Here is a 14685-nt window from a genome sequence, read left to right as displayed (position 1 = left end):
CAGCATTCGAATTTCAGAGATGATCTTCGTAATTCTGTCCTGTAACAAGGATGTCATCCAAATATCATTTAAATCCGTTCAGTCCCTTCAGGGTCTCATCCATGACTTTCTGGAGCAGGACGGATGCCAATGTGATACTGAAAGACAAACCTGTTAGAGCAAACTAGGTCTTTTGGCATGTTGATTGTGAGATATTTGTAAGATATTGGATCAATCTCCATTTGTCGGTATGCACTGAGCCACTCCAGTTTACTGGAACATTGTCCTTCACTAAGAGTAGCAAACAAACTTTCAGGACGAGGTAGCGGATATTGGTCTGCACATAAAACTGGATTCAGTGTCACTTTGAAATCTCCACAGATTCGATGGAGCCATCCTTCTCTATCACTGGTACGACGGGTGCAGCCAGTGACAAGACTCAACTGTTCACCAAAAGGTCTACATCAGCCTTCACCAGAGGCTTTAGAGTCAACAGCACAACTCTGGGCTGGTAATATTTTGGCGGGCTGTCACATGTAATAGTGAGCTTCGCCGACATATTGCTTATCCATCCAAGTTCTTTTTCAAAAACATTGGGGCATTTGGCCGGTATTTCTTGAAGGTTTCGAGGTGTTTTTTTGATCGCCTTGATCTTGGTCCAATTCACCTTGAGCTTCTCAAGCCAAGTTCTGCCAAGCAATGATGGATACTTTCCTTCAGTCACATGCAAAGGTAAAGCAACTGATGGCCCATCTAGTTGAACTTTTACCTGGAGTACCCCTTTTGGAACTAATTTTTCTGCAAAACCATGGAGGTTTCTTCCAGAGGAACTTGCGACAAGCGCTGCTGGTGGGTAGACACAGACATTAATGAGGTGGCAGCTCCAGAACCAAGCTCCATTCTTGTAGGAGCTCCCTCGATCAAGGGTGTGACCCAGATGCCATCTCTTATTCCAGCTTCTAACACATGCAGGGCCAGATCTTGCTCATTGTCACTAGAGCTCTTGCCTTGCTCCACATTTTGAATTCCCGACTTCCAACTTCTCTTAGGTTCAGTCTTCACAGGGGTCTTCTTGGATGGACGGTTGCTCCGTGTTGCTGGTTGTTGAACTGAACGACAGGTCATGAGGATGAGTTCTTTCTTCTGGCACTTTCATCTCAGTGCAGGCTGCAAGCTGTATGTCTGTGCCTGCTTAGCAGGCCAGCCAAGGTGGCTTTTTTTCCCCTCTCACTGCTCCATCCATTTCCAGTAGCTCCGGCAGCAGCCTCCTCCTTATGTTTATTCTTCTTAGCCCACTCCCCCGCTCTCTTGCTGGCTGGCCCACGCTGCCCCTGCAGCAAAAGCAACAGTCTGCCATCTTGAGTTCCTCAGTGAAATTCTTTTCTATTTACTCTTTCCTATGCTTGGTCAGGCAATGGGACCAGTGGACACTTGTGCTAGAAGTTTTCTCCTTGTCGATGTTATATTTAGAGGGATAAATACCAGGGAGGGAGAGGAGTTATTTAAGTTAAGCGCCAAGTGGACACAAAAACAAATGGATCTAAACTGGCCATCGACAGGTTTAGGCTTGAAATTGGGTTTCTAACCACCAGAGGAGTGAGGTTCTGGAACAGCCTTCCAAGGGGAGCAGTGGGGGCAAAAAACCTAACTGGCTTCAAGACTGAACTTGATAGGTTTATGGAGGGGATGGTGTGACAGGGCTGCCTAACAAGGGCATGTGGCCGATCTGCGACTGCTAGCAGCAAATATCTCCAACAGTGATGGGACACTAGATGGGGAGGGCTCTGAGTTACTACAGAGAATTCTTTCCCAGGTGCCTGGATGGTGGGTCTCGCCCACATGCTCAGGGACAAACTGATCACCAGATTTGGGGTCGGGAAGAAACTTTCCCCCACGTCAGAGAAGCAGAGATCCCCGGGGGGGGGCGGAGTTTCACCTGCTTCTGCAGCATGGGGCAGGGGTCACTTGCAGGTTTAAACTAGTGTCAACGGTGGATTCTTCGTAACTTGAAGTCTTTAAACCATGATTTGAGGCCTTCAGTAACAAAGCCAGAGGTTAGGGGTCGATCACAGGAGTGGGTGGGTGAGGTTCTGTGGCCTGCGATCAGGGCCGGCTCCAGCTTTTTTGCTGCTCCAAGCAGCCAAGCGGGGAAAAAAAAAAAGGAAAGAAAGGATAAAGCCGCAATCGGTGGCACTTTGACGGCAGCTCTACCGCGCCGCTTCATTCTTCAGCGGCGGGTCCTTCACTCCGAGAGGGACTGAGGGACCTGCCGACGAATTGCCGACAAAGACCCAGACGTGCCGCCCCTTTCCATTGGCCACCCCAAGCACCTGCTTCCTTTGCTGGTGCCTGGAGCCGGCCCTGCCTGCGATGTGCGGAAGGTCAGACTAGGTGATCATGATGGTCCTTTAAAGTCTCTGAGTCTATGAGACCCAGCAGAAAAGGAGAAAGAGACGGGAGAGCTGATTTAAACACAGCTAAACAGAAACTTAACAAAAGTGAGACTCTGGTCTGAGTGCAGCCTGCCTGACCCTTTAGAGGGGCTGGACGCCAGAAGGAGAACCCGAGGAGCATGCGACTGGGATAAGATGGGGCGAGGGGTCATTTTTGCCAGAGGATCAGGGAATGTTCCCTAATTGCGAGGAGGTCTGTGAGCCATGGGGAATTGTCTCCTGCCAGGAAAGGCTCGGTAAGCCATCTGTGGCAGGGTGTGCTTGCCCCGGCCTGGGCAGGAAGTGGTTAACCCCACACCACCCTGAAGGAGAGGGTGACTCTGAAGGACTCTGGCCCTTAGGCCACCCCATTCTGAAGGAAAGAGCAGCCATATTGACTCTGCTCATTAGTCCATACCACCCTGAGGGAGACAGCAGACACATAGACTTTGGCTTCTAGGTCCTACTCTCCTGAGGCTGAGGGGAGTCAGGGGAGACTGGGGTGTGCTTGCCCCGCGACACCATCTTACTGGACACTTAAACCAAGGGCTCGGCTGAGAGCAGGAGAAAAGCTCTGGGAGGAACAATCCTTCAGCGACCCTGGAGTAACTCCCTTCTGTGTGTGTGTGCGGAAAAGCTCCGTGTCTCGTCCCCTACCCCCCTGAGCCAACCAGTCGGAGACCTGAGCCAAGCCGACGCCCCCAAGAGGGGATAGGCCCCATGTCCGGACCCCTGCTATCATCAGCCAGCCAGCTCTGCAACTTGGAGCCAGATCAGAGCCAACGCCCCCTCAAGCGGAAGGGTCTGAATCTCATTCCCCACCCCCTTGAGCCAGCCACCTTGGCACTTCGGCTGCAGGCAGAGCCGTCCCTATTGACTCTGTAACCATTCCAAGTGGTTAAAGACAAAAAACTTTTTAATGGCCCTGGTGGGGCCGCCACGGGGCTCATCAGAGGATGTGTCACAAATAGCAAGTGTCTCTGATGAGACGCAGAGTCCCCTGTCGCCACCCTACCCCCGACCCAGCTGGGAGCAGGAGCCAAGACGCTAATGACGCATCCCGGCACCTAACGAGGAGCCCTGGGATGCTGACGGTCCCCAGCTTGGCCTTGTCTCCGCAGGGCAAACTCAGCACCGAGCCACTCCTGATCTCTCCTCTGTCACTGGCAGGGGCTGGCTCTCTCTAAGCAGAACCACCCTGGGGTCCCTGGAGAGTACGGAGCAGCGAGTCCAGGTGTCACCCCAGTGGGGTTGGCTTGAGGGAGAGAGATGCCTGCCTCGGATCGAAACAAGGGGCGTTCGGGGCCCGTGTGCTGCCGTCCTGCCTGTGGCAAACAGATCACTGGCCAGCCAGTCCAGTACGTCACACCCCTCTGCTCCAGATCAGTGGCCAGCTGGTCCACCGGCCCATACCCTGAAACATCTAGTCCATATCCCAGATCCCTCCATACTGAGGCAGACCCTGGGCCTACTCCAGCATCCCACCTCCCCTCACTGTCCCCGTAAATCCATAGCCTCACAGACCCTGTCCCCATAATAATGAACAGTCATTTTGCTTCCCCGCTGCAGATGTTAGAGCACTTTACAAAGAAGGGGGAATGGCGTCTCTGAGGGGAGCGGCAGGGCTAGGAACAGAGCTCTGATCTCCAGCCAGACACCAGGGCCGGCTCCAGGCACCAGCATTCCAAGCTGGTGCTTGGGGCGGCATTCTGCAAGGGGCGGCAGTCCCCCTTGTTTTGCCCCCAAGTAGAGCGCCGAATTGCCACCGCGGGGAGGGGGGGCAGTCTGTGTGCCCTTAGGGCGGCAGGAGAGTTTCCGCGGCAGCGGCAATTCGGCGGCAACTTCTATGTTTAGCTGTCCGGGGCTGCTTCAGCTAAACACCTTCTAAAAATGTTAAAATGTATTACTGGCACCCGAAACCTTAAATCAGAGTGAAGAAATGAAGACTCGGCACACCACTGTCGACCCCTGACCTATACCATGCTGCCCGGCCAGAGGGACAGGCCTCCTGAACTCCACCCAGTGGCTCTGTGTTCACCCCCATGTCCCCCCATGTCTCTCACGGCCCCTTTGGGGCGTAGAGTCCCTGGGGCTCTACAGACATCAGCAGCCGAGTCCCAGCCCTTTCAGGAGGCTGCAGGGAGGCCTCCCTCCTCCTGATTCCAACGCCCATAAAAGATTTAAGTCTCTCCCCCGCTCATGGCCCTAGAGTTGGGGACGGGCTCCTTAGCTGTGCAGGGAGGAGCATTGACAAGGCTGCGCTGAGGAGCTACGCCAGCCCAGGCACATGGCGATACCAACCCCATGAGCCCAGAGCCGCCACCAGGGCGGGGTTAGAACAGCGATCAGGGACAGAGGCTGTGGATCCATCCCTCCTGCCAGCCTCTAGCCATCTCATTCCCTCCAGCGGTCTGCCACTTTCTCCTGCTCTGTCTCCTTCCTTTCATCCATCTCTCCCTCTCCGCATCCTTGTACTCCACCATCTCTCTGCATCTCTCTCCGCTTTTCCTGCCGGCTATTCCTCTGCTTATCTCTGTATCCTTCTGTCCATTCACTTCTCCCTCTCTTTCTCTATATTCATCCATCTCTCTCTGTCTCTTCCTCTCTTTCCCTGCCTGACCACATCTAGCATCCATCAATCCATCCACAATAAGTGCGTGTGTGTGTGCATCTCCTTTTCCCCAATCTCTCTCCCCCAGCCATCTCTGGGGTTTCTCTTGCTCCATCACTGTGATGTCTGGGTTCCTAGGAGCCCCTTCCAGCTGAGACAGGCTCAGGGCAGCCTTGCCTGGCTGGGGCACCTGTGCTGGGGGCATCTTTCCTTCCTCCAGGTCCCTTGTTCACACACCAAGTGTCCCTGGCTTCTGGGATGGGGTGGGGGGACCCCGTGTCCCTGGCTCTGAGCATCCAGTTTGCCCCATTCCCCTCCTCTTGAGACCCCGTAGGGCCTCAGCAGCATGTGGGGCCGCCCCCTGCAGCCTCTGCACTTCCAGAGCTAGACGCGGATGGTGCTGCCCCATAGCAGGGGGACGGGGTTAGATGGTCTCCAGGACCCCGGAGCCACTTAGACATTCAGCGCCAAAGCTTGGATCTGCCTCACGTCCCAGGGCCTCACTGGGGGGCTCAGCGCAGAGGAGCAGGGGCTCCAGACTCTGCCCTGGCATCGGAGCACCGGAGCTGCCCGGGCAGGAGGGATCTGGGGAGAACCGAGCCGGAGGTGAATGGAGGTGAGTCCAGGGGGAAGGGGGTTTGAAATAGATGGAGTACGGGAAGGGGACGGAAACCGCAGAATGAATGGAGAGAGAGAGAGAGACATTGATCAGAGTTAATCTATAATGAGGGGGACGGGCTGATGGATGGATTGGGGATAACATGGTGATATACAGATAGATTGATCAGATTTAGTGGAGATCCCCCTACAAATCTGGCTTGGTACAGGCAAGGGCCTATTGATGGTACAGAGACTGTGGCCCCAGTCCTGTATGTAGATCCACTGGCATCGGTGGCTGTGGGTGGCTACACAGTGTCTTGCTGGAGGCCAGTGGGGGTGTGGATCTCATTGGAAGGCCAGGATTGGTTTTAATTTGTAACCCATCCCCGCTGCTTTTCTCCGAAAGTTTCCTTGCTTTCCCGCCAACTTTCTCTGGGGCAGATCCCCCGTGGGTGCAAACTGGAGCTATATTATGCTTGAACTGAGAAATCCCCATCTTGATCAGGGCACTTTTTGTGCCGGGCGCTGCACAGACACACAGGGAGAGACAGGCCCTGTCCCAGCTGAGATCAGGGCCCCGTTATGCTGGGTGCTGCACAGACACACAGGGAGAGACAGGTCCTGCCCCAGCTGAGATCAGGGCACCGTTATGCTGGGTGCTGCACAGACACACAGGGAGAGACAGTCCCTGCCCCAGCTGAGATCAGGGCACCGTTATGCTGGGTGCTGCACCGACACACAGGGAGAGACAGGTCCTGCCCCAGCTGAGATCAGGGCCCCGTTGTGCCAGGCGCTGCACAGACACACAGCGAGAGACAGTCCCTGCCCCAGCTGAGATCAGGGCTCCAATGTGCTGGGCACTGCACAGACTCACAGTCTGTGTCCCTGTGTAGAGAGGCAAGAAAATAAATAGGGGGGAAATGAAGAATTATTATTCCCACTTTAGAGAATGGGCACAGAGATAAAATGACTTGTCCAGGGTCACCCAGGGAGCATGTGACAGATGGAGTGACCAGATGTCCTGATTTTCCAAGGACAATCCTGATATTTGGGGCTTTGTCTTATATAGGCACCTCACACCTCTTACCTCCCACCCCCGGCCTGATTTTTCACACTTGCTGGCTGGTCACCCTAGTAACAGATCTCCTGGGCCTTCGTCCACAAGGTGAAGTACATGGCCTACCTCTCCCCATCCCCTTTCAACTGCTTGCCTTTTGCTCTTTAGACTCGTCCCTTGTCATCATGCCACCAGTTCTCCCGTCCTCCCAAAGCCATCCCCATTGAGCTAGGCCCTGCAGGTAGATTGAGCAGAGAGCATCGGCTGGGTTCTGTCTTGTTCCCTTTCCTGGAAGAGCAGTCTCGCTTGAGACTGTTTTCCCATCACTCCTCCAGCCCCTTCCCAGCTCATCCTGACTTTTCAGAAACCAGGGAGCCAGTGCATTTATTAACTGACTGCTATCAAACATCCTCCTGGTTGTTGGAGCCGTGTTGGTCCCAGGATATGAGCGAGGCAAGGTGGGGGAGGTGATATCTTTCATTGAACCAACTTCTGTTGGAGGAAGGGACAAGCTTTCAAGCTTTTCTCCAGACCGGAGGAAGAGTTCTGTGTCGCTCAAAAGCCGGTCCCATCCACCAACAAGAATTGGTCCAATACAAGATATTACCTCATCTACCTTGTCTCTCTGCTGTCAAATGTGCTGATGAGGTCTTTGTCCATTTCAACTTTCCCCTACTTTATTTTTCTTGCTAAAAACAGTTTTAAAAGAACAGAGCAGATGCTGGAGCCATCTGACCACCATCACGGACTTTGTCCCTCTGGCCCTCTGGTCTGTCTCTCATTAGATTTCTCTTCTCCTCCTTTTCTCCCTTCCAAGGTTTATATGGAGGGATGTCATTATTTATTTGGAGGTATAAAAGACTCAGGAGGTACCTATGCTACTGTCTGGGAGTCCAATATGTTTGTAAAATTCTTAGCCCTTCTGGATAACACGGATAGAGTTGGAGGAGGGAAGGAGAGATGTGGGAGAAGATGGATGAAGATGAAAGTGAGCATCGGGGAGAAGTTTGAAATGTGGAATTACAAACAGAAGGGATTGAATGAGGATGTGATGAATGGCAGATACGTACAGTGCTTGGTATCACGCCAACGGGTGCCTTAGAAATAGGAGTAGATAGATAGATCTCCTTGATGCTTGCCCCAACGCCATTCCTGAGCCACAAAATGTATTCCAGCTCATTTGATTCTGCTTGCTTTGCTGGTTTTCCTCATCGTCATGGTGAATCCCAAACTGATGCAGAGGACTGGACTAAATGACCTCTTGAGGTCCCTTCCAGCTCTACAGTTCTATGATTCTACGATTTGATGTAGCCATTGACCACCTGGGTCAATCTCTAGCTTGGTTCTTAAAGTGATCTGGCTGGATATTCAGTTTTTGGCCATCATGGGCGCTCTTACTGTGCCGTCGTAGCTTTTGGTAAGCACATCGACGCCCACTGTGTAGTAGTGGCGCTTCTTGGCAAGCACACTTTGTAATTCATTGGTCTTCCATCCTGATAACACGACCATACCAAGAAAGTTGCCAAAACTGAACCAGTGCTCATGGAAATTGTTACAGGGTTTGGCTTCAAATATCATCACTCTCTGACCCAACTGAGACAGGATGTGACCACAACCAAACCCTGGCAGATCCCACCACTCGCACCAATGATCCAAAACACACTGTCCTTCTCTTATAACTATAACTGGGTTCAAAAAAGAACTAGATAAGTTCATGGAGGATAGGTCCAGCAATGGCTATTAGCCAGAATGGGCAGCGATGGTGACCTTAGCCTCTGTTTGCCAGAAGCTGGGAACAGGTGACAGATGATGGATCACTTGATGATTACCTGTTCTGTTCATTCCCTCTGAAGCACCTGGCATTGGCCGCTGTTGGAAGACAGGATACTGGGCTAGATGGACCTTTGGTCTAACCGAGTATGGCCGGTCTTATGTTTTTATGTTCCAAGTCCACTCTCTGTGCAGGTACCTACCTCCTATATCCTCAGCTGGCCTGACCATGCAGGACTCCTGGTGGCCATGTTGATGTACAGATTTGGAATATACTGAATTATTCCCTGGTTTTAGTCGCTATTTACTTCTTGTAAACACCTCCTGTGGATCCCAATTATAAGAACATAAGAACAGCCATACTGGGTCAGACCAAAGGTCCATCTAGTCCAGTATCCTGTCTACCGACAGTGGCCATTGCCAGGTGCCCCAGAGGGAATGACCAGAACAGGGAATCATCAAGTGATCCATCCCTGGTCGTCCATTCCCAGCTTCTGGAAAACAGAGGCTAAGGTCACTATCCTGCCCATCCTGGCTAATAGCCAGTGATGGACCTATACGCCAGGAACTTATCTAGTTCTTTTTTGTGATGCTCACAAATCCACCATTCTAGCCCCTACAAATCATTTCTCAATGTGTATCTAGGCACTTCTGAATCTTCACTTCGCCTGGCTGCCCAGGATTCATGAGGACCAAACCAAAATACCTGCTGAAGAACCCATCTGTGACACTAATTGTTTGAAAAACCACCATCCCAGTCCCTTTTGAATGCACTTTCCTTTTGTGTAGCTGGTCCCCTGAACAATCATCTGCCTCCACCAGCCAGAACTCCTGGCTATCAAACTGTAGATATACAGCATAGCTAACCACTCTCTGTTTTGAACGGATGAACCATTGCTTCTCTAAAACACTGGCTCTGGATCCCACCACTGCCTCCAGTGCTACCCGGGAGCCCACTGCTGTTACCACTACTCACAAACCCATCATTCCAGCCTCTCGCCAATCTACTCTCACCACTAGCCCCAGGATTCATGGTTCCCAAACCAAATTCCCTACTGTTAAAACAGATTGTTCCTAATCCACCATCCTCATCTCGCCCCAGTCCACTCTCTTAGTATTTGTCGAATCCCCAAATCCTTATTTCCCCCTGACCAGCCTGGAGTCATAGAGACAAGACTCTCTTACAGCTTTGGAACATGCCTAAGTTATGAGGCCAGGTCTACACTGCAAACCTTTGCTGGTATAGTAATGTTAGTTATGGGGTGTGATTTTTAGCGACATTTCTATACTGGCAAAAGCCCTAGTGTAAACACAGTCAGAGCAGCATAAAAGCGTATCACGCTCCTGGCACCAATGCTAACATAGATCCCACTACTGCTACCAATACTCACAAAACTACCACCCCAGCCCTTCCCATATCTACTCCATCAGTGTAAATAGCTATCTACCCCTTCCAGGATTCGCGGTCACCATCCCAAAACACCCACTTCTGTTCCCATTCCTATCATCAATTATTACAAATCTCCTTAATGCAGGTTGTTTTTCAGATGGGTTATTTATGGCTCCTACAGGTGCAGTACAGCGAAGTGGCATGGGAAGAGGGAAACCAAAGCTCCTGGGGGGAATTCATCCTGCTAGGGGTGTCTGACCGGCCGCAGTTGGAGCTGCTGCTCTTTGTGCTCATCTTAATCTCCTATGTCATGACACTGCTGGGAAACGCCACCATCATCGTGGTGTCACGGCTGGACCCCCGTCTCCACACGCCGATGTATTTCTTCCTCAGCAACCTCTCCTTCCTGGACCTGTGCTACACCACCAGCCTTGGCCCCCAGATGCTGGTGAACTTCCGCAGCGCCCACAAGTCCATCCCTTGGGCCGGCTGCGTGGCCCAGCTCTACGTCTCCCTCTCGCTGGGCTCCACCGAGTGCCTCCTGCTGGCCGTCATGGCCTACGACCGCTACGCCGCCGTCTGCCAGCCGCTGCGCTACATGGCCATCATGAGCCACCGCCTCTGCCTGCAGATGGCGGTCACCGCCTGGCTGGGCGGCTCCGGCAACGCACTGGTGAAGACGTTGCTGACTCTGCGGCTGCCCCGGTGTGGGAGGAATCAGATCGACCACTTCTTCTGCGAGGTGCCGGCCCTGCTCAAGCTGGCCTGTGCCGACACCTCCGCCAACATGGTGGAGCTCCTCGCCAGCAGTGTGCTTTTACTGCTGCTGCCCTTGGGCCTCATCCTGGTCTCCTACGGCTACATCAGCGCCGCCGTGCTGAGGATGCGTTCGGCCGAGGGCAGGCGCAAGGCCTTCAACACCTGTGCCTCCCACCTGGCCGTGGTGTCGCTTTTCTACGGCACGGCCATCTACATGTACCTGCTGCCCCCGTCCCAGGACCGGGGCAAGCTGGTCTCCCTCTTCTACACCATGGTGACCCCCATGCTCAACCCCTTGATCTACACACTGAGGAACAAGGAGGTGCACGGGGCCCTGCGGAGAGCGCTGGGGAGGAACCCGACCTCTCAGGGGACCTGAGCTGGGGCCGCAGTTGGGCATGGAACCATCGGTGTCTCCCTTGGGTTCTGTAGCATCTTCCCTGCCCACATGCTTTCTGCTCCCTGCCCACTTCCACCCTTCCCAACTCTCCTGCCTTCTCCCACCCCAGAGAAACAACCTGCCCTCCCCAATCCATACAAGTCCCCTGCCCTCCTCCAACCCTGCAACCCACCGACTCTTGGGGCACGTCTACACTTACAACACTGCATCAGCGCAGCTGCACTGCTTTGATGAAGACTCTCTACGCCGACAGGAGAGAGCACTCGCATCGTTGTAGTTAACCCACCTCCCCGAGAGGCGGTAGCTATGTTGGTAGAAGCTCTTCTGCCGACATAGCACTGTCTACACGGGGGGTTAGGTTGGCATAACTGTGTCACTCAAGGGTGTGGATTTTTTCACCCCCCCTGAGTGATGTAGTTATACCGCTTTAGGCCTGTAGTGTAGACCAGACTTTGGAGTTCTGAGATTACACCGGAATATCATGAAAAATAAAAAGTTTCTTACCCCATGATTGGGCACTACACCTGGAAAAGGTGACCCCAGCGTGACCTAGAGCCTTAGAAAGCAGAAGGAAAAGGGAAAAAAATATCCAAATTTATTATTTTAAAAGCCCCACTCATGATGTTTAAGCCAATCTCCTGATTTTTAGGGCCTGACTCAGCCTTTTGGAATGCTCTGGGCTGGCCAGACTGCACATTCCTAGCCAGAGAGGCGGACAAGATAGGCCTTCCTCCGCTCAGGTCTCTGCTCCTCCGGAGGCCTAGAAACTGCGCCAAAGTGGCTACCCAAAATCACCAGTTGCTTTCGTAAATCTTGGTCCGTGCGTCTCTCTAGTGCCCTGACCAGTAACCACAACAGCCTGTTGCCGAAGCACGGCTGAGGGAGCTGCTCTTTTGGCTCAATCTTCCTTTTATGCTCTGATGTCTCTGGGTTGAATTGGCCGTCCCTGACCTTGCTCACCTCGCCCACCTGAAGGCTGAATGCCTGAGTTAATAACCATACCCCAGCTGCCTTTCATTCTCTGGGCTCTCTGCACTGACTGAAGTTTAGGTAGCTTGACCCGCAGGCTAAGGGGCTAGATATACAGATAGACGTTAGAGAGGCGAGGTCGGTGAGGCAGTAACTTTTATTGGACCAACTTCTGTTGGTGAGAGAGACAAGCTGTCAAATACATGAAGAAGTTGGTCCAGTAAAAGATATTACCTCACCCACCTTGTGTCTCTAATATCCTGTGACCAACATGGCTACAACAACCCAGCAATAGCTAGCTAGCTAGAGGGGGTGTGTGGGGATAGATAGATAGATAGATAGATAGATAGATAGATAGAGGGGGTGTATGGGGATAGATAGATAGATAGATAGATAGATAGATAGATAGATAGATAGATAAACTTGAGCCCTCGGTACAGATGGAGCTGGGACTAGAGCGGGGGTGGTGACCCCAATCCTGGTGCAGTGCTCAGGCGCTGGGGTCACTCCTCCCCAGGCCACTCTCCCCTAGACGGCTTTGCGGGAGCAGTCTCCCGGCCAATTGGGCGCAGGGTAGGGTGACCAGACAGTGTGAAAAATCAGGACGGGGGTGGGGAGTAATAGGCTTCTATCTCAAATATGGGGACTGTCCCTATAAAATCAGGACATCTGGTCACCCTAGCGCACGGGGTCCCTGGGGCATCGCAAACCTCACCAGCCAAGTCCTAGCCCCTTGGGAGGCTTCAGGGAGTCACATCTCCCGCCCCCTTCCCGGCTCCAACCTCCATAAGGGCCCTGCCTGCTCCCTCCCCTTCAGCCATGGCCCCATGCACGCAGGGACAGCAATCATGAGCTGCACAAGGAGGAGCCTCCCACAGTCACAGAGACACAGGGCCCTTCTCAGCTGTGCTTCGGAGCTGGGGCAGCCCAGGCGTAGTGTGACACCAAGGCTGGGGTAGGTCAGGGAGCAGGGACACAGCCTGGGGATCCTACCTCCTGCCAGCCATCCACTGTACTTCTCCAGATCTATCCAGCTCTCTGGGTCTCTCTCCACCACTCACCATCCTTCTGCTCATTTGTCTCTTTCTCTCCGTCTCTATCCTTCTATCCATCTACCTCTCCACCCTCCAGCCTTCTATCCATCCATCCCTCTGCAGATCTCTCTGCTCCTCTATCCATCTCTTTATTGCTCCTCTTATCCATCCTTCTCTCTGCCTCTTTCTGTCCTAATAATTCACCTCTCTCTCCCTCTCTCTTTCATCCATCCTCTCCTCTCTCGGACTCTCCCTCTCTTTTGCCGTCCGGGCATGTCTGGTATCCATCAGCCCATCCACGCTCTCTCTCCATCCCTCTCCCTCTGTCCATCTCTCTCTCTCCACTCCATCTCTGGGATTTGTTTCGGTCTATCACTGTGGTCTCTGGGCTTCTAGGAGACCCTGCCAGCTGAGAGAGGCTCAGGGTATCCCTCCCAGCCTGGGGCAACCTGCCTTGAGAAACTTCACCCACACACTGACCGGGCTTGGTTCCTGGGCATGCGGGAGGGGTTACCCTGTGACCATGCGACACTGGCTGTGAGCATTCAGTTTGCCACATTCACCTTCTTTTGAGACCCACCCCAGGGACCCAGCACTGTAGGGGGGAAACACCTGCAGCCTCTGGGCTTCCAGAGCCAGATGCGGACGGTGCTGCCCCATGGCAAGGGGAAAACTTAACTGGTCTCCCTGACTCGGGAGCATCCTAAGACATTTAGCTCCACAGCTCGGGGCTGCCTCGTCCCAGGGACTGGGGGAGCTCAGCGCAGGGGAGCAGAGACTCCAGACTCTGCCCTGGCATTGGAGCAACTGAGCTGCCCAGAGCTGCCTGGGTAGGAGGAACCTGGGGAGGGCAGAGCCGGAGGTGAATGGAGGTGAGTCCGGGTTTTTTTCCCACCACTCGTTCATGCTTATTACTGGGGAGGGTCCAGGAGCTGGGCAGCATGTGGGATGGTTAGATTTCTTAGCTCTGTCTGATGGGTCTGATAAAACTTCCTTGCCTCCAAGGGGTGATGTGAGGATAAACCCACTAGAGATTGTTAGGTGCTGAGATCTTGTGGTGCTGAGGAGCAGACAACTGCCATCGATTGGTAGATTTGATTAGGGTTGGAATCCAGGGGCCCGTAACCCACAAACCTGCAGGGATAACTTTGCACAGGTGAGTAGTTAATCACCTGGCTGAGAATCTGCAGGACGGTGTTTGTAAAGTGCCGTGTAAACCCTGTTGTCCCGTGAGGGGTCCCGATCCTGCAAAGATCTACACACGTGCTTAACGTAAGCCCACGGGCAACCCCACTCTAGGTGGTTTGGGTAAAGGAGATTAGGGCACGTAGGAAGCATGGGCCACATGTACAAAGGGATTTAGGTGCTCGCAAGTGCAGATGGGTGGTAGGTGCCTAACTCCTATTGGGACCAAAGGGAGTTAGAAAATACTTTGGAAAATCCCACTCATTGCCTATCTGCATATTTAGCCCTATATGAGCCCATGATGCCCCTGAAAATCAGTGGGATTTGGGTGCATCATTCCTTAATGCTGCTTTGGAAACCCCAGCTCTAACTGCTCGCAGGATCAGGGTCTATATTATTATTAGTGGTACAGGGATTATTTTATTCTCACCCTGAGTGTTTACATTGTAGTCCCTGTCAGTCATGGAGAGAAGCACATAAACATAATAGATTCCTGTTA

The 14685-nt window shown here is 52.9% G+C and overlaps 1 protein-coding gene across 1 annotated transcript; it reads left to right on the top strand.

The window, feature by feature from the left end:
* The first annotated feature begins 7651 nt into the window (after window positions 1-7651).
* On the top strand, window positions 7652-10977 carry LOC123346601 (putative olfactory receptor 2B8). The gene is made up of 2 exons (XM_044984075.1): window positions 7652-7667; window positions 10049-10977. The coding sequence occupies exons 1-2, from the start codon at window positions 7652-7654 to the stop codon at window positions 10975-10977; spliced, it is 945 nt and encodes a 314-aa protein (XP_044840010.1).
* The last annotated feature ends 3708 nt before the right edge of the window (window positions 10978-14685 follow it).

This window comes from Mauremys mutica, chromosome 12 (genome assembly GCF_020497125.1).
Source record: "Mauremys mutica isolate MM-2020 ecotype Southern chromosome 12, ASM2049712v1, whole genome shotgun sequence".
Lineage (NCBI taxonomy): Eukaryota > Metazoa > Chordata > Testudines > Geoemydidae > Mauremys > Mauremys mutica.
Note: the sequence above shows the minus strand (reverse complement) of the source record. Positions and strands in the feature narration are given on the sequence as shown.